Source organism: Colletotrichum orchidophilum (assembly GCF_001831195.1).
Source record: "Colletotrichum orchidophilum strain IMI 309357 chromosome Unknown Scaffold_156.1, whole genome shotgun sequence".
In the NCBI taxonomy this organism is placed as follows: Eukaryota; Fungi; Ascomycota; class Sordariomycetes; order Glomerellales; family Glomerellaceae; genus Colletotrichum; species Colletotrichum orchidophilum.
Window position 1 is genome coordinate 76,212 of NW_019173112.1, and position 23,734 is coordinate 99,945.

Consider the following 23,734-nt stretch of genomic DNA (forward strand, 5'->3'; position numbering starts at 1 on the left):
TCCCCTTCCTGCGCATTACTTGCCCTTTCCCGGCTCTCGATTTAGCAACTTGGAAGTACCTTGAACCTTTTTTTTTCTAATCTCCTTCCCCAACCCATCCTCCAATCTCCGCGTCGCGACCACCAACGAATCGCAACACACGCCGAAACGTTCGTCTCTATCGGTACCTCGCCAATTCAAGGTACATTGCTATAACAATTCACGACTCTACAATCTTCAATCGGAACCCGTTGAGCCGTTTCTTGACCTTCAATCCGGTGGCTCAACATCTTGCTTCGGTTGTCGCGCTTTGTTTACCTCATTTTTGGCCCCCAATCGCATCGCGCCTTTTTAAGCCCACGATCACGTCCGAGAGCCTCCTCCGCGCCGTGTCGCATTGGAGATCATAGCTCCCGCGCTAGATCGCACCAACCGTTTAACCTCGTCATCCTGTCATCTGGTCAATGTCTCGTTGCCACTATACACGATGAATATTCCAAAGTTGACCTTTAACCCGCCCTCGGGCAACCTGACGCCCTCGCCGACGTCGCGCTCCTCCCGCGACCGCACCACCAGCCCTAAGAAGGCGTTGGCCGGTTTCGCAAAGCTCGAACTCAACCCACAGCCTAACGGCGGTATGGCGCCCACTCTGTCATCCCTCTCGATGGACCTTGACTTCACCACGCCAACCAAGGCAGGTGCCTCGCCAATTTCCATGTCGACAACAAAAAAGCAGGCTCCCAAATCCGCCTCAGTGTCTCTCGCTTCGCCAACTAAGAAGTATAGCACTGCAGAGACACCGAGACTGAAGGGCAGCGCTACAAATCTCTCGATGATGAAGATGTCGTCGGATCCAACCCCGTCAAAGACCCCGTCGCCTAAGAAGGTGTCCTTTGCAGACGCCAGTTTCCAGTCCCTGACCGCATCGACACCAAAGCTCGCTCGCGGTCTCTCTCCCAAGTCGAGTCCTTCCAAGCCTGCCATCTCCGACTTTTCAGTCATGTCGATTACTTCGCCGACGGCATCACTCGTCTCCAACGACTTGTCTCCCTGCCGAAATTCTGAGTCGAACCAACAGCAAGTCGAAAGCCGTGTCGTTGTCGAATCCCCAGCGAAAGACGAAGATGCAGAGACAGAATACGATGCAAGCACTTTCGAGTCCCCTTCAAAGCTCGATATCACCATGCACGACATCACAATGATTTCTGACTTCGCACCGTCCCCGAAGAAGCCCCAGTCTTACACGCTCGCCACCGCCGAACTTTCGAAGGCGGCGAAGGAACTCTGGTATATTTATCCCTTGGCCAAGAATATGCAGCCTGACTGACTTGTTCCTTCATAGTGGCCCCTTCAAGCCCGAGATCTATGCTGACTTAGACGTCACTTCAACGCTTGCGCCAGTGCCCAGCTTCGCCCGTCAGCGCGCCCGTATTCCGCGGACAAAGCAACGGAGGAGGGGCCTAGTGTTTGAGAAGGCCATCGCAAGAGAGGTCGCCGAGTCCCTCGCCGTGGAAGAGCTCGAGGCCGCCGCCAACTTCCGGCACATTGCCGTGAAGGGCAGTCTGGCGTACGCCCTCTGTCCTCGCAAGAGGCAGAGGGTGGCCGAGCCCACGGAGGAGGACGACTCGGAGCCGTACTGGCTGGAGGACGTGGACGAAAGCGGAGTGATTAACATGATCGAAGCTCGCCGCGTCCTCCGCAACGACCTCTTTGCGCTCCCTGCTGGCCCCTCCGTTCACGATCAGCGCCGCCAATACCATGAGGAGGTGCAGAAGTACGGCGACCCTATCGTGCCGACCTGCGGGAAGAGAAACTATGATGGTGAGAAGAAGCGGGCCTATAACAATGGCCTGCTGACTCACACCATCATGGGGCCTCTTCTCGCATTCCCGATGCCCGAGCTGAGCTTTGACTGGGTGCTTGAGACTGCGATTCGCGAGTCGAATAAGGTTCACGGTCGCGAGCAGCCCAAACATCGCAACGTCAGGCAACCCATTGCCATCTTTGGAGAATCCGACTTCTCGATCATTGAGGAGGAGGAGGAGCCCCAGAGCCCTACCGCCAAGCTCCCTCACTTCCCTTCTTCGGCGACGCACCACTCGAGCACGAGCCGAAAGACCAGGCTCGCTCAAGGTGCTGCCAATCTGCAAGCCAAGCTTGCCACGCTCAAATCTGTTGTTGAAGAGCAGGCTCCATCACCATTGTCGTCCCCCATTGGACCCGGCTTTACCTTCAAGGTTCCTTCATTCATATCGACTCCCGATGCCACCGAGACGAACAACGAAGAATCCGTGGCCGACCAGGAGGACGACACCGCTGCCGAGGAAGTCGCGAGTCCAATGGTATACTTCAAAGACCGCAACCAGACCTCTCCTTTCAAGAAGCGCAAGTCCTTGCCTGCCGTTCGACGTCTCTCTTTTCCCGGTCCTCTCCGCCGAGCATCTCTTCCTGCTGCCGGCTCCGCCCAGCTTCCTGTGGTGCAAGATCTTCAAGATCTAGCATCCGGGCCGCTGGTGGGTGCTCCCGATTCATCGGTCGAGCTCCACGAGGTGCAGAATCCCCTCGAGGTTGATTCAGCATCTGCGGCGGCTGCCCAAGCCACCCCTGAGAGATCGCCGTCGCCGTCGCCTTCGCCTGTTGTCGTCGACGCAAGAGAGAACCCAGATATCTTTGGCTCCTGCCAGGATCGCCCCGGATCCCCGATTCAGGCCCTTGCCTCGCTAGCTCGCGTGTTTGAGGAGGCCAAGAAGACGGATATGGACGGCAAGGTCGTTGTCAGTAGAGAGGGAGTTCGCCTCATTGTCCGATTTAAGGTTTCGGATGAGCATGCTGCTCTCTTCGCCCAAGAGCAAGAGCCCGTTGTTGCCGTTGGCTCTCCCACCAAGCTGACCACTTCTGCCCCGGTGTCGCCTGTCCGCCCGGCCGCTCTGGTGAAGGACAACAAAGAAGGAGAAGAACAAGCCAGGATCGAAGAAGAGAATGAGGAGGTTGCGCAGGTCCCTTCTCAAGCGCCCGTCCAGGCCGTGGAAGACGACGATTCGGACCTGATCATGCTTAGAGAGTTTATGACCAGGCACGCCGCTAGAAAGGCCGCCAAGGCTGCTGACCCCGAACCCGTCGAGCCAGCCGCTCTCTCTCCCACTCTGGCCGTTGCTCCTTCACCTGCTCCCCTTGCATCCGCTCCAATTCTCATGGCTACAACCCCAGAGCGCAATCAGAGTATCTGGGCCGACACGCCAGCATTTTCAATCACTTCGTCGGCAGATCGTTCTCGGTCTGCGCGAAGGGCATCTCCAGCCGTCTCGAGCGGACGCCAGCCTCTAGGATCGCTCGATGTTAACAGCCCGAGCCCCAAGAAAGCCAAGCGAAAGGCTGAAGAAGTTGACGAAAGAGAGACGCTGCCAGAGAAGCCGCAGCGGCCGAAACGCCAGCGCAGAGCGAAAGCAGATGTGCCTGAAACAGACAAGACCAGTGACAAAGCCAGCGATAAGGTCATCGACAAGGACGAAGTTGCACCCGTGACAAACGTACGCACCAGACGTCAGCTCGCCGTCGCACGAGGAGAGGCTCCAGCAGTTACCAAGATCCCGGTTAGAAACAAGGGAATGGGCAACATTAGAGCCGGAGAGAAGGACCTTGCGGCTTTGACTCGCCAGAACACCCGCGTCAATAAGGGAGACGCGATATCTGCAGAGGAAGTTCTCGAGACTCTGAAGAACGCACCGCCAAGGGTTGAGACGCGAGCCGCCGCCGCCGCTGTTGCCAAGAAGAACGGTAAGAGCGTTCAGTGGGCAGCCCAGCTGGCTAGAAGCCAGTCGGAAGACCCGTCCGCCAGTCCGGTCGACTCTGACGAAGCAAGCTCTGCCGAGCTCAGTCCCGATGAGGAGAAGCAGATTGGAAAGGCAAGAGCGAAGGCCAGGGGCTCTACGAGCAAGAGCGCTGCTACGAAGGCTTCAGCTGCCAAGGTTGCTGCGACGACGAAGACGGCGCCTGCCAAAGGGACTGCGGCCAAGGTGACCAAGGCAAACCAGCCCAAGTTGACTCCTGGTTCGAAGACGGAGGGTGCAAAGGTCACCAAGACGAAGAAGCCCACTGCCGCGGCGAAGAAGGAGATGGGCCTGAGTGCCAACGGTACGCCTGCCAAGCGCAGCGCTCGCACAGCGAAGAAGTGAAGACATCACAAGCGAGGTTTGTGGACTCAGTGATGGAAGGAACTGATGGAAGAGCTGATGGAAGGAATTGCATCGAAAAGGGGAGGTACGGACGGCATTCGCATCGCATGGCGGAAATCCAAAAAGCATAGCTATGGGCGTTTGGGACGGTTTTGATATTCTTGTTGGTCTTGTTTTTTTTTGGGCCTATTTCAATCAGGTTTGCATCATGGCCGCCCGGCGAGGCGTGTGTTTCGATTCTTGTTCTACTCCTGTTCTATACCCCAATTGCTTCGTTGCTGACAGAGGCGGATGGGATTTTTTTTTTTCAATCATGACTGATGATGATGAGATTGAAACTATTTGGGACTCTTGATGTGCTTCTGGATGCATGAAGCCGGTAATGATCGTGACAGCTATTTATCCCGTGGTGTGCTGTGCCTTGTTTCTCGACACAGCTTACTCTGCAATTGTTTACCGGCGAATATGTACCACGCGATTGCAAACGGCCGTCGTCAAGCCAATGATCGTACCCTTGTCACATAAGTACATGCCTTGATTTGCGATACCATCAACCGGGGACTCGGATAAAAGCCCAAACGGGCCATGGTAAGGTAGTGTGCAGGAAAATAAGAGGGGTAACGCGGCAGACGATCCATGCCATCTACCTATCTCGGTGGGCGGTGATTGTTCTTCTGCATCCGGGGTCTGTCAGCATACCGGCCCTGTGCCCTCGGCATGCTCTTTTGTTTGGCTTGAACGCGGACTAAGTCCCTTGCCCGTGAACCCCTCCTCCCCGCCAGCAAGCCACATACCAAAGACATGTCGAGGGACGGGGGTTGGTGTGGGATGGGAACCGATACAAAAACTGGAGCTCCCCTTACCTTTGAGACCGAGAAAGCCATTTTCTCTCGCTGCCATTTCTCTCGCTGACATTGGCTTGACCTGTTGACGATTTGGTACATGGCAGACGACCTCGAATCGGACAGCGGACCGCGAGACTCTTTAGTGCTGCCCCCCCACCTTGGAGCAACATCCATCCATTCACCTATTTCCTTGTGAGACAGGAAAGCGCAAATAAGCCATGGCCGAAACACCGGGTACACCGCCCATCACGGCCGCCGCCAACCTGACCTTGACGACGAGTCCACCGCAAGTCGTCCCGGCGGTCGCGATAGACCCCGCTCAGCAGGATGATCTTGTTGAAGCCGATGAGGGATTTGCCGTGCGTCGGGACTCAATTCCTCTTCTAGCAGATTGAGCCATTTTTTTCACTAACATTCTCCATCCAGAGCGATAGCGATTCATCGATTGATGATAGAATGTAACTGCATCTTTCTAGGATTCTTCCATTTCTCGTTGACCAATTTCATCTTCTTTTTCTAACACATTCGGAATGAGACAGCTCAAGCTACACCGCGTCCCTGTCGTCGAGCGTCATCGACTACCCGGAAGAGTATGGTCGGCGCTACCACGCATTCAGGCCGGGTTGTGAGTCTTATGCTTCAGTTCCACATCTCACAAGAAAGAGAGATATCCCAGCCTGACAATCGGTCCGCTTAGCGTACTCGTTTCCAAACGACGAGGTCGAGATGGAGCGTCTCGACATGGCCCACGCCATGATGGTGAGGGCGATTGGGAGCAAGCTTTGGCTGGCGCCGCTGGTCAAGGACAAGGTCCATCGCATTCTGGACATTGGCACGGGCACTGGAATCTGTATGTCTGCGCACTATTTTATTTCGGGTCTTTAAAAATTGTGCGCTAAAGCTTGCGGTTGATAGGGGCTGTTGAGATTGGTGACATTTTTGAGAACGCCGAGGTCGGTCCATGGTGATTTAGGCTGGCGAAGGTATGAGTTCTGAGTGATGAGAACATAGGTTATCGGAAACGACTTGAGCGCCATTCAACCAGAGTGGTACGTGAAGAACATTCTCCCCAATCCCCTCTACAGCGATTGCAGAGCTTATTCTTCTTGGACTACAGGGTGCCCCCGAACGTCAAGTTTGAGATTGACGATGTCGAAAGCGAATGGGTCGGCGTCAAAAAGTACGACTTCATCATGTGCCGATACATGGCCGCATCCATTCAAGACTGGCCGAAGCTGATTGCCAATATTTACGAGTGCGTCTCTTTCCGTTCCATACAAAGTGAATGACGTGTCAATCTGAACACCACCTCCTACAGCAACCTCAACCCGGGTGGCTGGGCCGAGTTCCAGGACATGAGCACCGAATACTACTCGGACGACGGCAGCTACACCCCAGAGCACGCAACCTACGAGTGGAACCAGACGTTTGTGTCAACGCTCGACAAAATCGGCCGGGACCCCCGCCCCGGTCCCAAACTCGAGGGCTGGGTGCGCGGGCACGGCGGGTTCGAGCACGTGTCGCACCGCAAGTTCAAGACGCCCATCGGGCCCTGGGCGCGGCACCGGCACTTCAAGGACCAGGGGTTGCTCAACCTCGCGCAGATTCTCGAGGGGCTCGAGGGGTTCTCGTTGAAGTTGTTGTGTGGCGTGTTGGGGAGGAGCCGGGAGGAGGTGTTGGTGCAGCTTGCTGAGGTGAGGAGGGAGTTGAAGACGGGGGCGTTTCATGCGTTGTTGGATTTGTGAGTGACTCTTTTCCTTTTTTTTTTTTCCCCCTCCTTCTTCAATTTACCGTCCCTCCTGTTTTATTTGCTAGACGATGATTGGGGATTGTTCATGGCTGATTTGGTATATGCGTACCCTTAGGCATGTGGTTTATGGGCAGAAGCCCGCTCTACCGGCTTCTACGGAGGCGACCGGGTGAAGATGGAGTCTTTTACAATGTTTTGAATTATACAATTTCTTGGTGTTATCTACGTCAGCGCTTTGAAATGGCATCTTTTCTCCATGGCTCATAGCATAGCGACGCAGCATCTTAATACAAAGACTTGAAGGCCGGAGACAACGTTGTTTTTTTTTGGCTGATCTCCAACACATGTACCATATGCAGTACTCAGAACAGCCCTATCAACGAGGGGGTTGATGAAATGATATCTTTCCTCTTGGGGTTTTCTCACTTCGTGTCCTCTTACCGTGGATATTCCCGGATGATCATCAGCATATGGAGTGAGCGCACAGTCTTCAGCCCTACGAGATGAACGGGTGGTCCCGAATGTCAAGTTCGGATGTCAAGTTCGGATGTCAAGTTCGGACGATGCAAAGCGAACATGGGGACAAACAACAGCAAATACCTGAGAACCTAAATTGGAAGCGACAAGGAAAAGCCCGGAAAATACCCGCCGTCTGCTTTCCGAGGTGCTGAAAGAAGTAGGCAGGAAGCCAATCTGACGTGCAGTTGCACCTGCTGCCCAAGAAATCCCACTACGAATCACCCGGCATACGGCGCACCACCTTTAGGCTCGATCTCGTCGGGTGGCCCTACCCGACTTTTCTTACCTCAGCCATTCTCTTTTTTTTTTTCCTCTTTTCGCCCCCCAGCGTCCACCGTCTAACGTCCCACGTCCAAACCAACCAACCAACTCACCTTGGTCCGTCACTTGACCCCGCGACGACACGTCAAATCCCCCGCCAACCACGTGCAATTCTCTGCCAACCTCCCAACTCCCAGCTGTCACTACCGAGAAAGAGAAAAGGCAAACAAGAGAGACTGGAAAAATGTCGCTCTTTGGCAACTTTGACGTTGCGAAGCTGGCGTCGCAGCTGGGCAACTTCAAGATCCCTGATGACCCAGAGATTATCAACCAAGGTAAGTGAATGAGTGAAATGATCTGCGAAAACTCTCACCTCAATCCTGCACCTCATTACCCGCAACACCCCACCAACCTCCAAAGCATCACATCACCAAATCCTGACGACACGTCTCAGGCCACCAGGACTATGGATACAGCAACCACGGCTCCCACGGCGGCGGCTACGACGGCAGACCCCCCGCGGGCTACGCCGGCGGTCCGCAGCAGGGCGCCGACCAGTACAAGCGCGAGCATCCCGCCGCCTTTGGCTCCAGCGACCCCACCCGCTCCGCCTACTCTGACCCCGTCTCCGAGGGGAGTGCCATGTCGTCCGTCGCCGCTGGCGTAGCTGCTAGCGCCGCCACAGGTGCTTACGGCTCGGCACCGCAGTATCCCTCTCCCCATCCCGGTAGGTATGGTGACTCGGGAACTTCGAGCCCGTATCCTCCACAGCAGCAGCAGGGATATGGACGCCCTCCCTCACCGGGTTATGGCAGACCTCCTTCATCGGGCTACGGAAGACCTCCATCTCCGCGACTGCCAGAGGGATGGGTCAAGCGGTTTGACGATAACAACAGACGATGGTACTTTGTGAATCAAGCGACTGGTACTTCTCAGTGGGAGGCCCCAGCGCCGTCACCGGTGGTGTCTCCTCCGCCAATGTCACCGTCGGGTTATGGAGGGTATGGGGATGCCCCTCGATATGGTGGACATTCACCGCAGCCGGGGTACTCGCCTCAGCCTGGGTACGGAGGCCCGTCACCTCAACCAGGATACGGCGGACCGTCACTACAGCCGGGATACGGAGGTCACTCTCCGCAGCCCGGGTATGGAGCCTACGCCGGTGGTGCGGCAGCTGCGGCAGCTGCGGCAGGAGCCGGGTACTATGCAAGTCAGCAATACGGACAGAGCCAATCCCATGGATATGAGCAGCCTCAACAGTACGGCCAGCCACAGCAACCCCAGTCCTACGGCCAGCCCTATGGACAACAGCCTCAACAGCAGCATGGGCAGCAGTACGAACAGGGGTATGGCGGTGAAGAGAAGAAGAAGAAAAAGAAGAGCGGTAATGGAAACATGTTCCTCGGCGTGGCCGGTGGCCTCGCGGTGGGCGCGCTGGGAGGCGCGCTTATCGCCAATGTTCTGGGTAATGATGCCTCATTTTCTCCGGATCCCGCTCTGGATGATTTTCGAACATGCAAACTGACGATTTCCGCAGATTCTGATTCGGACCACGAACAGCACTACGAGCGTCATTCGTCTTCGGGGTCCGAGGACCACTACCGCGGTCGCGATGACAGCGATCGGGAGTCAGAGAGGGAGGAGTACGAGGAGCGGGAGGAGTATGGCGGCGACTACTACGACGATTAGGTTGGTCGAGTACCGTTGTCTGGACCCCAAGGCTACTGTCGCGGGTTTGATGGAAGCGATTGGGTGTCCGAGAGTGAGGAGTGCGAGCAGGGGCGTCATGGAGAGTGTCAGGGGCAACCTCTGGAGCAGTATCTGGAGCAGCTTCTGGATCAGCCTTGGGAGCAATACCAGGAGGAGCGGCAGGAGGAGTGGCAGGACCATGGCGACGAGGACCATTCTGTCGTGCACACCGAATATATCGAAGTGATCTATGGTGATGAGCAGTGTGCGGACGATGTCCGTGCTGACAACTGTGCCGACGACGGCTATGGCGATGACGGCTATAGCGACGATGGCTATGGCGACGATGGCTGTGGTGATGATAGCTATGGCGACGACGGCTATGGCGATGATGGCTATTGCGGCGATGAGGTTAGCGACGAGTATTATGATGATTAAATTGGTCGAATGTGGACTTTCTCGGACGGTCCTCTCCCTTCTGTAGGCATGATGAGGCGTTTTACTGCTGAATGTACGTTTTACGAAGTCTAGAATTTAGCATGAGAGTAAATCTTACCACCTTACGGATATTGGGAACGCGTGTGTATGTGCATGCAAAGAAGGTGATTTGGGTTCGACTGACTACCTAAGAGCTGGGTGAGGCGAGGCGGGTGGTAGATTCTGTCCACTCTCCGGGTTCGCAAGAGTTCCTGGCAGGGGCCGCGGATCACTATCGTGCCACCATGTTGTCGGGAACCGGTCCCCACCGGAGGAGAGAGGCCTGCAGAGTAGAGCAGATCCACTGGAGCAGACATCGGAGTCATCGGGATATAATGAGATAATGCTCGTAGACATCTCATTGAGAAATGATTGACAAGGGCAGAACTTCGGAAGAGGCGAGGGGCTTTAACCCGTCAGTCCCGCGGGATCAGACGTCAATTTTGCCTCTTCTGGAGTAAAGAGGGCTGAGTTGCCCATGTCTATTGGCTCCCTAGACTCTTAATAAGTTGAATTAAGATGAACTTGTCAAATAGAGTTTACTCTTAGCGTTTGGGCGCGCTCCAAGCCTTGATGCGCGCGACTCAGTACATATCCTCTTGGAAATTGGTTATGGTTACGCGGCTTCTTCGTCGTTTGAAGATCAAACATAGATCGTTCTTGATACTTAAAGCTGGTCTTGCGTCTTGTATCTTTTATCCATCTTCCTTCCTTTTTCTTGCCTTCATTTTTTCGTTTGTGTCGTGTCTTGAAACTCCCTTGTCACTTCCAGACTACTGTTTTTCTTGCACCACATCTTCAGCCGGCGATTGATTTGCAAAACACATCAACAACCATGAAGTTCCACGCCGCTCTCTTCATCACCTTCCTTCCTTCAGCATTGGGCTCGTGGGTATGTTGAAACCCGGTCGGACTTTGACTACACACCTTAGCTAATGTAGGTGACAGAAATGCAAACCTAAATTGAATGAACAGGCGGGCAACTTCGGTACCTGCCTCTGGGATGGCGACGAGACAAACATTCAGGCTTGTACCTCGGTAAGGATTCATTTTTTTGCTTCTTGAGAAGACTATGGATTGCTGACTGGTGTGTAATACAAACAGATGACCCCATGCACCAAGGATGGCAATGAATGTAGTCTCCTCGGGTCGAGGCTCGCCATTTGCACGTAGACGCGAGGCTAGTTATTGTCAAGTCACGGTTACAGAACGAGGTTTGGAGAGATGTACGGAGGAGGCCCCTGAACGTTTGTGGAAGTGTTATACGCGCCATTCATTAAGGTAAAGAAAGCAACGACTACACTTCGTGACATGAGAGCTGGTTGCCCCGAAAGACCAAGCAACTCTCAGCTCACAGGCTGTTGACTGCAGCTGAATGAGATTTAACGGAAAACTCAAATACAAATATTGTTGGAAACCAACCATGCGGACCGGCATCTGGAAGTCTGAGGATTGACCACAAATGGAACCAATGTCTTTCCATACGTATGGGTGCTTCAACTTACAGCTGAGGTGTCACTAAAAACGCCAGTGTAAGCACAGTAAGAAACAACGCAAAAGGTAAAGCTAAAGAGCCCAGGAAGAAGTTGAAGGCGAAAATAACGTTTACGGAAACACCCGCTGGGGTTTCAGTACATACCAAGCCGCGAGAATCAATAACAATTACTCAATCAGCTCATTTAAGCTAGTAATGGTATCCGTATTACAGGGATACGTGTACGAGACGTACAATATTAATATAATAAGAATTAAATAATCTTACATTAATTTCTATATAAAGAGGAAGAGGTTCCGCCGGCGGGCGGCCTACCCGCCGATCTATTAATACAATCCGCGGAGGTGGCCCTTGCGGCCCACCTGACTCGTGGGTCCAATTGGACTTCTAATCCGACAGCTAGACTTAATCAGCATTTATTTAGAAAATAATTAGCACCAACCATAACTTTACTTTCAGCCCAACTAGTCAAGTCTATAGACAGTCCGACAGGTCTCAGCGTGGAGAAAAAGTTCACATTGATCGTATCAGCAAATATTACTACTTATTCCAGACATCGCTCTCAAATCAACGTCAAACTTCACAACGCAGCCATGTCCTCCCACATTAGCGCCATCATCATATCCAAATCCATGCGCAGATCGAACTGACGCAACAGTCTGAAACAGATACTACTCAAAATCGTCTCTAACTCTGACGCTGCCCCCTGGCGCAATGAGTCCACCCGCTTCGATCCTACCGAAGACGCCCAAACGGATGGCAGCCACGTTATCAAGGGACTATTAAGAGCTGTTCCAGATCTTAAGGTGTCTATTCGCTTCTCCCCTCGCTATGAATACCTTCATACGGGCTACGATAAGTTGGCAGGACCTCCTAGGCTTCCTAGTGAGGCTATGGCCCTCTCACCGACTATGTATATCTTACATCGAGCGCCACGTTGCACTCGACCGGGACATCTCCGCGAGATCGGGGGGAGCAAGTTGCGCAACTGGGTAGCACCAGCGCCAATCATCCGATCAACATCGAGACCCGATAAACCGCTCAGTCTCGATCGCATTCAGCTCCCTCATCTCGGGCCCGAAGGGCTCAAGAGCCCCGTTCAACAGCCATGAGAGCGATCCCGCGCGGACGCAAAGCGGTTTGTTGGACCAAGAAGTGATTGTGTTAGTCGTATGATCTTTACCAGCCGCCGCTTACGGCACTTTTCTATGTTTGCTAGCCGGTTTTGGCCAGCTTATTCCCGTTCTGTTGTCACTTTATCCGTATTGCGGCACGTATGCAGAGCATACAGCCCATGCGTCTTGCCTGCGGCTGAGAATCGACTCTCATCCGTGCTGCTCTTTACTAGTTGCTGGGAGTGTTAACAATTGTCAGCTGTCTCTACGCCGCCTCGGCGACCACGACATCTTGTGGCTCCTCACTGGGCTGGCAATCTCGCATGGGCCAAAAAATGGGCCTCCATCGGGAGAGCTCGTTTGAAGACCTTTCCCCTTTCGAGGCGGAGTTGAGACGGCGAGTCTGGTGGAAAATTGCCATTCTGGAAGGGCGCACAGCGCAATCAACTGGAACCTCTATGAATTCCGGCATCCAGCTATACGGAGACACAAAGCAACCTCTGGGCGTCACCGGCGATAACCTCGTTCCGTCCATGAGCGTTTTGTCCCGCCCATCTCTCGTCACAACTGAGATGGTGTTCTGCTCAGTCCGCATCGAGATAGGGGTGTGGATAATTAAGCAGAAATGCCTTCTTGACTTTGCAACATCGGCGGAAAGAAAGTACAAGTTCCTCAAGTCGATTGACGACCTTGAGAGTCACATTGAGGAACAATATCTCCGGGCTATCAATATTGACATTCCATTGAACCTATTGGCGACGTATCTCGCTCGATCCGCTGTCTGCTAGCTGAGGTTGCCTGTATATCACCCCAATCATCGGACTGAGTGGGCATTCGACGTCGACGGAGAACACATGAACATGCTTCTGGAGAACAATTTCGAGGTGATTCACTACGACATCATCTCCCACTCTTCCGTTTCTCTTCAGCGCTACCCGTGGTATATTGCTAATATCTTCCCTTTCGAGACCTTTATTCTTCTCATCAGTGCACTGGCAGGCCGCGACGGTGGCCAGACCGTCGACATAGCCTGGCATGTCATCAACCAAGTCTATGAGCACCACCCTTGCTTCACCACGGATTCGAATGACCCATTGTACTGGGCACTAGGAAACTTGATGTTGCGGGTCTGGCAGCAGAGAATCGCAGCCTCAAGGAACAGTGGAATAGAACTTCCTTTGGAGCCATCATGCATTGGTCAATTCGCGCGCCGCCGAACTGCCATGGCACGGAATGCCCAGCCGCAAGTCACAAGCGCCAGCGGTGAATACGGACAGCAATTTTCAGGCAACGCCAGAGCAGATATCACAAGTTCAGGTCTGGCTGCAAGAGGCTGGTGATGTCTCTGGCCTGATACAGAAGGCGGCATCGGATGGTCAGGACGTAGTGATGGAGGTGCTCAGAGTGACGAAAGGAATGGACATGGGTTAGAACTTTTGGCAGGAACTTTTGGATGTAAACACAACAGAAAACCAGGAATGCTTCCCTTTCTCTTCTTTCATGAAGATAGCATGAACTAAGGATATTCTAATCCTAATTTCCTATTCATAGAGACTTTCATGTGGGGTTAAGCACGGGGAGCTGGGCACATGGTTCGCGAATGTTGTCTCAGTAGCAGCAACTATTGAAGCTTCGCTAGTCTCATATCGTCGTAAATGATGACAGAATCGAGGAGAGTCTGCGCCCCCAAGGCACTGCATAAAGAAATGATTAATATCGTACCTCCTGCCTGTCAAATCAAGCATGACTTACCAATCCTCTGGGCTACAATACTCTTCAGGATGATGGCTAACGCCATCTTTGCAGGGCACAAAGATCATCGTCGTTGGGCAATGTTTGTTAGTATTGACGCTATCGTGCGTCGCACCGCTCGTCATGTGGAGCCAGCCATCATGGCCCACGATGCCATTCGCTGCCGTTTCGACGGCCCACACACAATCCTCATCAAAAGTGGTCGCAGGCGAGTCTACATCGATTGTCCAGCTCAACTCTACGTCATTCTTGCGCGAGACCTCTTGGAAGAAAGCAAGACATTGGTCCTGAACCTCAGAGATGACCTTGTCTTCTGGATGGCGAATGTCCAGTGTGAACGTCACCTGCGATGCAACTGCGTTGGTCGATGACCCCGGAGGAACTTTGATGACACCTGTGGTCACAAAGGCCCCGGAGTTCTGGGCTAGCTCATTCGAAGTCGCAATCATCTTCGCCGCAGCCAGAAGCGGATCTTTCCTTGCGGAATACGGCGTCGTACCCGAATGAGCACTTCGGCCGACCACGGTGAAAGTGAGCCATCTGCAGGCCTGTACACCTCGAACGACCCCGATCTTCCTCCTTCTGGATTCCAAGAAGGGGCCTTGCTCGATATGGAGTTCAAAGTGCGCACCTATTGGGTAACCTTGCGTTGCCGAACACGCGATTTCCCCTAGGTATCCGTGCCTCTCTAGTTCCGACTTCATTGTGATGGAAGAATTCGCAACATCTCTCAAATCCCAAGCCTTTTGAATTGGTATTTCGCCCGCCCAAACTTTGGAGGAGACCGTCGTGCCTGGGAACCTTGCGCCTTCCTCGCTGCAGGGTAGGTCAGCGAATCTCAAAAACTGTGAAAGGCTCGACTTCATCTGAATTCGCGTACTTACTTTGTCCAGTTTATGACTCCAATATCAAAGTTGGAATAGTATCCATTCTCCTTCATTGTTCGAAGTGCTTCGATACCAGCAACAACGCCCAAGATACCGTCGTATCTGCCGCCCTGGGGTTGAGTATCCAAGTGGCTGCCCATGGCAGTCATGGGCAGCGTCGAGCCCAGCGATCCTCTTTGCCTGGCAAAAATGTTGCCCATCTGATCAATCTTGACATCGCATCCCAGACTCTGAGTCTCTTCTACAAACCATCGTCTCGCGGTGGCATCTTCATTTGAGAGAGTCAGCCTGGCCATGCCAGTTTCATTTAGGCCTCTAGTGGGTTCAAGTTGTCAGCAACGCGAGAAGCTCTTTCCGAAATTGGTGAGACGAACCTGCCATATCGATGCGCTGCTCCCCATTGGCAAGTGTGATGAATGGTTTCTTGAAGACGATCAGAGTTTATCTTGAGACCTGACAAGCCTTGAGAAAAGGTCGACGACTGCCGCACGAAACGGATTGCTTGAGGGACCAGCGGCCTTTTGGGGAACATTCTGTAGAGGACTATTGATATGCGACTTTATGAAATGCCCGATTCTTCAGAAAAAGCATGCTTTTCGAAGTTTTGATTGACTATGATTGTGCTGCCAGTCGGGTAAGAGCCGTTATCTCGGAAGCGCTGCCGAGGCTCTAGATGAGGGGTATGTATTATGACCCCCCGGTAATGGAATTCGGAGACAGCGTGACGCACATCAACAAACATGGAGAGAGAGAGAACCGGCTTGCTGAGAAGAGCTGGTTTAATTTTGCTTTCTGCGACACTTCTTCTAAGTAACTTATCGTGCTTTAACGATGCCATGGCCCAAGAACAAGTTACTATCAGTCAGCTGTTCTTACTTCTGACTGGCACGTTAAAACACGTCTTGGTGAAAAAAAAACAAAGCTTCCGATGGGGAAAAGCTTCTACAGACTTGCTAGTAGACGGGATTAGAGTTGCAGAAGTTGTATAGATGTTGATATTTTACATATACAAGCACTGATTGATCATGTGGCCTTGTCTGCAGACCTGGCCTTTCGGGTTGACAAACTCGCGCCAAATGATCACGCCATGTCTGAGTCGCCTTGGGGTTGATAGGAAGACACTATCCTACTGGGAGTCAAGTTGGCCAGTACCCTCCTGATTTCGAGATATACAGACCGCCCCAGCCGATCTGCCTTATTGCACCAAACCTGCTAGGGCAGGGCCTCTTCGGACTTGGAAGTGACGTCTCAGACTCTGGATGAACATGTTCCGTGTCGGCTTGGAAGAGCCACTCCAATAATAGATCGTTCGTCTCGGACCTGTATTTTGATTTATGAATAACGACGACGACGCTGTTGTTGATGAAGAATCGGCCCAACTAACCACGGGTTATGCTCTTGACTTTCCTATATCTTTTTTCAGGAAACGGAACGCAGTTTGACGGCCTGTCATTTCATTCCCGATCCGCCTCTTCTCGTCTTATAATTTCGATTTCCCCTATTACTGTCGTCGTCGAGCATGATGTCGGGGTCTGACTCGGATTCGAATGCTTCGTGGTTTAGCACTGACTCTAGCTGCAGTCCATGAGGTTCGGGCGCTTTAACGTCGTTGACAACCTTGCTAACTTTCTCGAATTACAAGCGACATTACTTGTTGCCGCGCAGACGCACAGATTGAGGTCGAACCGCTGGTCGTTCCGTTTATCTTGTTCAGCCTCTTTCCCTCTTTGCACCGGGTGAGATAGGAGGTACACACCGCCGCTTCTCCAAGCACCCCAACACCTTTTCCAAAACCTCGATACCATGCTCGCGTGGTTTTGACTGGCCTTCAACTTCCTCGCCGTAAGTGCATGATGAATTTTCTAGGAGGGAACCCTCACACTCAGCGCGACAGTTTGGTGGCGGACTAGATGAGGCTCTAAATAGACATCTTCGGGCTTGCTATTGGTGACAACAGCTTCCGCCAGACCTTCTAGCTCGCTCCAACGGGCCTAATCCAATTTCGGCTCGCTCCGTTAGGTTTCCATGGATATCTTTGAGAATTCATCGCTGGGAGCAGGTGAAGTTCAGCCAGATCCGCTTCGGCTCAAGTATGTGGGTACATAAAACCAAAAAAGAGACGGCCATCCGCGTGATGCATCCGCCGGTAATCGAAACCGGGTCCCTTGCTATTCCGCAGTGGAATGGAAGGCAAGGATGATAACCACTACACTACAGATGCGGATGTTGTGTGAAAATTCCTCAATTCCCACGAGCTATCAGCCTCAGGTTGAATGAGCGTTGCATTGCATCTGACGAGCGGCTGTATGCAAACACTGTAAAAAAGTTAAGTTGTTTCAATGTTTAAAGTTGTTAATGTTTACAAGGATGTCAACTGTCGCACTACGTTACGTCAACGCGACGCGGTTTGAACGAGTTAATTCCGACTGTAGTTCTCAAGTGCGCTCTCCGACTAGAAATCAAACTGAACATTTTGGCGACTCACCTGGAGTCATCTTCAAGCCATCTTAGCATGACGCGGATGACGCCAATTGATTGTTAGTCAAAGAGGTCGACTACGGTTCATGATGCGCGGCCAGTCTGCTCATGGAGGATCCTTGGCGCTGAGGCAAGCATAACCATTACGTCGTGCTGTTGATCGCTGACCATGGTATGATTTCTCTCCGAATCTAAACTTCATCAGGACTGACAACACGACCCTCACTCTAAAGGCACTCAACCCGGCTTCTCAGAACAAACCAGCTCCTCCAACATGGACCTGACAATTACGCCTTCCCCTCATGTCCCCTCATGGATCGTACCGGCGGCATCCGGCGCCCTTCTCATCTCAGGCGCCGTCTTCTGCGACATGTGCTATGCCCTCATGTTCATCCGCTCCCACGCCACAAAGTCCTGAGGCATGCCCCTCCTCGCTCTCGCCCTGAACCTCTCCTGAAACCTCTTCTACGCGACCCGCGTCGCCGAGCAACCCGCTGGAAAGTTTCCGTTGCCTCGTCTGGCTCCTCCTGGATGTATCGCTGATCTGCACGATCCTCGGGAACACAAGACACGAGTGGCGCCACGCGTCGCTTGTCGCGGAGAACGTTGGCGTTATCTTGGCGCCCATGGTCGTCCTGGGCTGCGCGGCAAACCATGCCGTCGCGGGCTGGTGGCTGTCGGCGCCGGGCACCGGGCACGGTGACAAGAATGGCAAGTGATGGGCCGGACGGGAGGGGTGTGACTGTACGGAGCTCGCGTTCTGAACAGTTGGTCTGGCGCAGTTCGCTGTTGGGACGGGGTGTCTTGCCATGTTGCTCGGCAGGGGCCACTCTGGGGGCACGAGTTATGCGATCTGGTGAGTGTCTTTCCGATTATCCTCCGTCGCTTTGTTGGCCGTATCCGATCAGTGCGTGCGTTGAATCGTGTCACCGTATGTGAGAATATCCATTCGTAAGGAGGATGACCGGCGTGTTGGATCGCATTCTCTCACTGTGTGTGGTGTTTGCGTCTTCTTCCTTGTTGTCGATGCGTATGATATCCTCACGCCCACCTTCTCTCATCGTTGTCAGACTTCCCAGCATGCCATCTTGACGCGTATTCATGGATTCAACTCCACTTCAAGCGAGCTTATCCGAAGGGCATGGGTTCGAATGCTGTGCCGCTGGACCTGCTCCGATGTGTGGGGTCTCTTCCCTGGTTCTCGTTGTCATCGTCCTTCTCATTTTGTTGTATTTGGGCATCCATGTTTGCTAAGCTTGGACAAGCACCCGCTGCATTCGGTGAGGCCGGGTTTGGGTCATATGAGCAGGAATACTATGCTGATCCTTTGTTCGACAGGTCATGTAGGGCACTTGGCACCCTCACCGGGTGGATGGGCTCGACGGGTCTGCTTTGGTGGTACTGGCCAGAGGCCCATTGATTCTTCTTCAACCCCATGGCAATCTTTCTCATGACAACATGCTCGGCTTGTGATATGGCGTATCCATTTCTTCTCGCCGTAGTGCGGAGAAGTGAGCGAATCCTCTCGGACGGCAGACTTGTTTCTGGAATATCGGTCAGGCAGTCAGTCGCACCACCAACGAGAAAATGGACTATGATTCCGGGAATAACGTGGATGAACGCGATGCTCGTCAATGAAGAGTTCTTGGCCCGGGTTCCCGGCAAGCAGCATCCTTCATTCATCGTCTGCTAGACTAGGGCCCCTGTGAACGAGGTCACGAGAGAGCTTTGGTAGAAGGCTGAAGACGGTCGGCGGATGTCCCAACTTCCAGACCCCTCCCGATCGAGATATCGTGGGCCGCCGAGACTCCAGACGCCCGTTATTTGTTTCCTGTGCGGATCTACTGGCCGGCTTGCAACCCTTAATGAGCACCAACGACATCTTGTTTGCCACGCAACGCGAGATCCAGGGTCCGGGAAACTGGTCCAACCACGATTGGAGGAAACCAAGATATGACGGCTTGGCTGTGAGGAGAAATATAAGGAGGCTCCAACAGAGTGCGGAAGCTGTGGATTCGCAGCAGGGATCTTTGCTTGCGCGAGGCCGTGTAATGAGAAATCTCATTGTTGGTTATTCGATGGTTGCCCCGTTGGTTGTTGGTTGGCGGCATTAACTTGAGATGAGCGGGACGATCGCCTTATTAGGACGATGACCGCCCCGGAACGAGGTCACATCGGGGAGTCGGCCAAAGGGCCGAACCTTCTCATCATCAGATGGGATTACGATCATGTCGCCAATTTCTTGTTTCTCCCGGTCATCTACGGATACGATGCTCGTCATCCCTGGTTCGTGCCAGCATCGTGGTCTCGTTTGGGGCATACGAGTTGGAAAATGTACTATTTGCGGATACCTCAACGAACGACCTTATGGAAGTATGCAGGCACGTCTCCACTGTTTGTACGAGAAATCCTCGCAGAGATGTCACGCCTGCAGGAGGACCGGAGCACAACAGACAGAGAAGTGCAGAGAGCCGTCTGCAAAGCACGCCTCCTATCACGTCACACAAGCCAGCTATCACAAAACGCATCGAATCAGATGATTTTCGTGGCACAGTTCTGCAAGGATCTTGCAGGCTGCTGTATATCTGCTTGCCTAGACAGTCAACGGGAGAGGGGCAACTGAGCATCACGCCGGCGGGAGAAGGGACAGTTTCCCGCACCAGTTGACCTAGAAGCAAGCGCCCAGCCAACCAATCTCACGACACTTATTCCGCCACTGTGCTGTCGACATATGGACATGATGGGTCGGATTGTGTTGTATTGACTATGTACATTGTATTAGCTTCCCACAAAGCTACATTCTCATGACAATCTTATTGAACTGAGGGCAGGACTAAGCACATTTAGCAAGGGCATTAGATTAGCAACTGTCTGTCAGCTTGTCCAGCCGGATTTTGCGGCTCGGACTGTGGACGTCACCTCGCGATAACCCCAGTTAATAGATCTAGAGAAAAATCCGTATCACCGATCTCATCAACTCTCAACACATGACTTGTCATTACGCCCTGGCTCTGGCCCTGGCCCTGACATTTTTGGTCAGGAAGTGGAGCCAGCTCGAGATCGCGTTGGTCGACCGATGTAAAGTCTTTCGAATCCGCGTCGGTTCAACCACATTGCTAGCCAGATAGGTAGCAAGCAGCCTTGTTTCAATGTTCAAATTGTTTTTTCTCGGGAGTTGTGTCTCATACTGTATATCTGCTTCAGCCTCCAGGCGCAGTGCACATTGTTGATGCCGTTGGCGGGATGGGATATTGTTCCATTCCGGACCCTGGTTGCATGGGTTGCGTAGGTTGCGCCGGTCGGTTCGGCACGTCGTCCGAGCAAATTTGACTTTCCGGCTGCGAGGCAGGATGCTCCTGTCAGGTTGAACGGCAGCTGCAGATACTGACTCACTGAGGCCACTGGGCACTGACTCTGACATCAATAGTATGCTAGGCAGGGGTAGCGACACTATGACAAAGTTTTCTTCTACTATGTACCCGTAGCAGCTCGATCAATGCAGCAGACCCCGACCGCCGTGCCTGCAGTAGTGGCAGGTGAAATATCGCAAGCTTCATGGGGAGTCAACGTTGGCAATAGTGTAGGAGAAGCTGGCACGTCGGGTAACCAGCTGACCCTTGTCCATTCCTCTTGAGCACTGCGCAAGATGAACACGTTTTGTCGTATCCGTATTTTGCAAGTACACGTACAAGTATTCGTCTGGCAGGGCTGCGAGACCCAGTAGGGCCCTGTTTCTCCCTTCAATCTGGGAAGTGGAGGACGGGGCATGCCACGGTAGACAAGTGGCGGGATTGACGCCCAAACACCCGCCCAAGAGGTGCAAACTCTATACGTAGCCACCCTGGCCGGAGCTCGTCACATGAGCAATGATATCTGCGAGTCGCTCTGCAGAGACCCTTTCAATGAAACCGAACAGAGAGAATTTGTTTGTCCCCGTTGCATTCGGTGCGGCCTGGTACCACAGTACGGCCTCGACGTGCCCCCTTGCATAGCAGGCAGGATCAGCATATTGGACAGGGTGCTCTGGGCGGGTCCAACGGGGGATTTGGGTCGCATCAGCAATATTCAGGACCCTCCTGACAGCTGCAAGACATCGCCCCCTAAAGCGTCTTTGATGACAAGGGGTGCGGGAGGTCATGGCGGTTTGGCGACGGAGGGCAGGCGACGAGGTGTCGAGGATGAGGGTTCTATGAACCATGAGAACTCGTTACGCTTGGGCGTGGGAGATGAAATGAGGTTGAAGTTGAGCGGGGGCCCCCGGCTGTCGAGCGGTCGAGCCGCGGTGTGTTGCGGTCGAGTCCACTCATATCAACTGCCCCGGCGTGCTTTGGATGAGATTCATGTGAGGATGCAAAAGTCCCGGCTATGCTGTATGCAACAGGAGAGTATGAGGAGATTGGCTTGCCCGGCAGGGACAGGGAAAGGTTTTCCTATCAGGACAATTATTTGGTGCTTGGTGGAGGGGTTGGACTGAGCCGATGGAGCCAGAGCAGGCGGTGTCAGGCTGCTGGCAAATGTAATTGATGGCTGAACGGTTGATGCTTGTGCATTATGGCCAGGATGCAGGTTATGGATACTGTACCCAAGACATGGGGTTTGCTCTGGACATTATACCGCGGTATAACTGTTTCTGACGGATGGTCGATATCCTCTTCCCAGCGTGGAGAAGAAACTGTTCGGCCTCACCGCCAGCCAGCGAGCCTGCCAGCAAACCAGACCCTCCTACTTACCGCCTGAGCTTCGGCTTCAAAGGCACGCGCCGGTCGAACTGCTCATCTTCCAGGAACGACACGTCATCTCCCTCACCGACTACCATGGACTACGTTGCTCGGCGGCGGATTGCCGATCTCAATGCTCCAGATGTTGCTGCGCCATTCCAGGACTCCAGGATCGAGCGTCCAGTCATCAAGTGACCACGGGCCAACGTATGAGCGAGCATACATGGTACACGACCGTTTACGGATTTTCGGAATTAATAACCTTCAGCTGTCGTTATGGAGCACAGAGACAAAGAATGTAATTGCCCCTGCCAGTTCGTCGTTTGTCAATTACGATAGACCGTATCTCGCCGCCGTACGAGCCACCGTGCGCTTGTCAGAATTCTAAATCCTCCCGGAGACTAATCCTTGGTCGGAGGCCACGATTGACATTGGCTCTGGACTGGGCGGACCCTGATTCAGCCGTAAAGCATACAAGGTACAGATACATAGTATTACTTGTGTGTGCATTTGCATAACAAAATCAATGTGCTGGCCGAACCTTGGCGACGGGTGCGTTGAAGGCTGGGCTGCATCAGACAATCATCTGCAGAACGGTCTTCGTATACAGCGGTGCGGCGCAGTGCGGGTTATCGGCCATTGCTGTCGTCTATTCGAGGGCCTCGACCTCGCAGAGCCGCCATCAGGCTACTAGAGGGGACCGACAACGAAACTATTGGAGTGTATGATGAGCTGGCTTTGCTATTCCCGGGATTGGCGTACCACAGATTCAGCGGGCGTGGGAATGAGCCTGGTCGGCAGCTCCCCAAATGAACATTCAACCGGATCAGCACATCTTGTCTTTGCCTTGATTGGCACACCCAATATCTGGATGGTTGGGAGCACTCGAAACTTGGAAGCATTGCTCGGTGAACGAGCTCAACCTGCGGAGCCCTCCATGGCCCCCTTCTTACCCCTCGCCAAAAATCCTCCAACGAGTCCTCTAGGCTCTAAATCCCGGCCTGACGCCTCATTGCTGTTGATCCAGGTTGTTCGGTCGTGAAGTCCCTCCAAAGAAGGTCGGAGATAGCTCCACATCAGCCCCCAAGGAGCCGGTGTTCTGGGAGAAGACGAAGGAGATCGAATTTTCTCTTCCGTCACTTACACCATCTGAAGGTAACAAATCCTGGCGCATCCGTCGGCAACTAAAGTATCCACACCGTCGCCCCTAATAGAGATGGGGTTCCCGGGACGTTTTGGTTGTCATTTTCTGCGATTAGACATTTTATTTTGCAACGCTGCGGGACGGGAGGTCTCGGGATGTGGCTGCCAGCGGATGCATGAAGCCTGCTATTAACAACTACCTCCAAGTTTGAAGTGGCAGGTCGGATAGTTGACATCGCGTCGCCCGCTGACATTCGGCAACGGTGGGGCCCTGGATTTCGGAGACAACAGACTGTTGAGGAAGCTCGGCACGACGACAATATGACGAAGGGCCGATCAGCCATCTCGGGGCCATACATCTCCAGTCAGAATAAAATGCGGGGAGGGGGGGGGGGGGGGGCGGCGCGCCGGGCCGGCTGGAGCGGCGGTCTGCGGAGAACGATGTGTGCAGGAA

The 23,734-nt window shown here is 53.3% G+C and overlaps 9 protein-coding genes across 9 annotated transcripts; 7 read left to right on the forward strand and 2 right to left on the reverse strand.

Annotated features, from left to right (window-relative positions):
- Nucleotides 1–466: 466 nt before the first annotated feature.
- Nucleotides 467–4,151, forward strand: CORC01_12529 (uncharacterized protein; the record flags this gene model as incomplete). The annotated part of the gene is made up of 2 exons (XM_022624149.1): nt 467–1,266; nt 1,322–4,151. 2 exons carry the CDS (start codon nt 467–469, stop codon nt 4,149–4,151), a joined length of 3,630 nt encoding a protein of 1,209 aa, XP_022469354.1.
- A 1,063-nt stretch (nt 4,152–5,214) lies between these two features.
- CORC01_12530 (methyltransferase) lies at nt 5,215–9,215 on the forward strand (the record flags this gene model as incomplete). The annotated part of the gene is made up of 12 exons (XM_022624150.1): nt 5,215–5,355; nt 5,423–5,454; nt 5,536–5,621; nt 5,694–5,846; nt 5,912–5,949; nt 6,008–6,045; nt 6,114–6,251; nt 6,315–6,737; nt 6,862–6,915; nt 7,106–7,221; nt 7,724–7,861; nt 7,981–9,215. The coding sequence occupies 12 exons, from the start codon at nt 5,215–5,217 to the stop codon at nt 9,213–9,215; spliced, it is 2,592 nt and encodes an 863-aa protein (XP_022469355.1).
- A 3,422-nt stretch (nt 9,216–12,637) lies between these two features.
- CORC01_12531 (uncharacterized protein) lies at nt 12,638–13,090 on the forward strand (the record flags this gene model as incomplete). The annotated part of the gene is made up of 1 exon (XM_022624151.1): nt 12,638–13,090. The coding sequence occupies one exon, from the start codon at nt 12,638–12,640 to the stop codon at nt 13,088–13,090; it is 453 nt and encodes a 150-aa protein (XP_022469356.1).
- Nucleotides 13,091–13,156: 66 nt separating this feature from the next.
- CORC01_12532 (uncharacterized protein) lies at nt 13,157–13,642 on the forward strand (the record flags this gene model as incomplete). Its single annotated transcript, XM_022624152.1, has 1 exon — nt 13,157–13,642. One exon carries the CDS (start codon nt 13,157–13,159, stop codon nt 13,640–13,642), a length of 486 nt encoding a protein of 161 aa, XP_022469357.1.
- A 281-nt stretch (nt 13,643–13,923) lies between these two features.
- Nucleotides 13,924–15,473, reverse strand: CORC01_12533 (hydantoinase/carbamoylase family amidase; the record flags this gene model as incomplete). The annotated part of the gene is made up of 4 exons (XM_022624153.1): nt 13,924–13,996; nt 14,055–14,870; nt 14,939–15,256; nt 15,316–15,473. 4 exons carry the CDS (start codon nt 15,471–15,473, stop codon nt 13,924–13,926), a joined length of 1,365 nt encoding a protein of 454 aa, XP_022469358.1.
- A 2,220-nt stretch (nt 15,474–17,693) lies between these two features.
- Nucleotides 17,694–18,138, forward strand: CORC01_12534 (uncharacterized protein; the record flags this gene model as incomplete). The annotated part of the gene is made up of 2 exons (XM_022624154.1): nt 17,694–17,830; nt 17,988–18,138. The coding sequence occupies 2 exons, from the start codon at nt 17,694–17,696 to the stop codon at nt 18,136–18,138; spliced, it is 288 nt and encodes a 95-aa protein (XP_022469359.1).
- CORC01_12535 (uncharacterized protein) lies at nt 17,769–18,230 on the reverse strand (the record flags this gene model as incomplete). The annotated part of the gene is made up of 1 exon (XM_022624155.1): nt 17,769–18,230. One exon carries the CDS (start codon nt 18,228–18,230, stop codon nt 17,769–17,771), a length of 462 nt encoding a protein of 153 aa, XP_022469360.1.
- Nucleotides 18,231–22,056: 3,826 nt separating this feature from the next.
- CORC01_12536 (uncharacterized protein) lies at nt 22,057–22,332 on the forward strand (the record flags this gene model as incomplete). The annotated part of the gene is made up of 1 exon (XM_022624156.1): nt 22,057–22,332. The coding sequence occupies one exon, from the start codon at nt 22,057–22,059 to the stop codon at nt 22,330–22,332; it is 276 nt and encodes a 91-aa protein (XP_022469361.1).
- A 1,134-nt stretch (nt 22,333–23,466) lies between these two features.
- CORC01_12537 (uncharacterized protein) lies at nt 23,467–23,664 on the forward strand (the record flags this gene model as incomplete). Its single annotated transcript, XM_022624157.1, has 1 exon — nt 23,467–23,664. A coding segment is annotated over one exon (198 nt), but the record flags the coding sequence as incomplete, so codon positions are not given.
- Nucleotides 23,665–23,734: the final 70 nt, after the last annotated feature.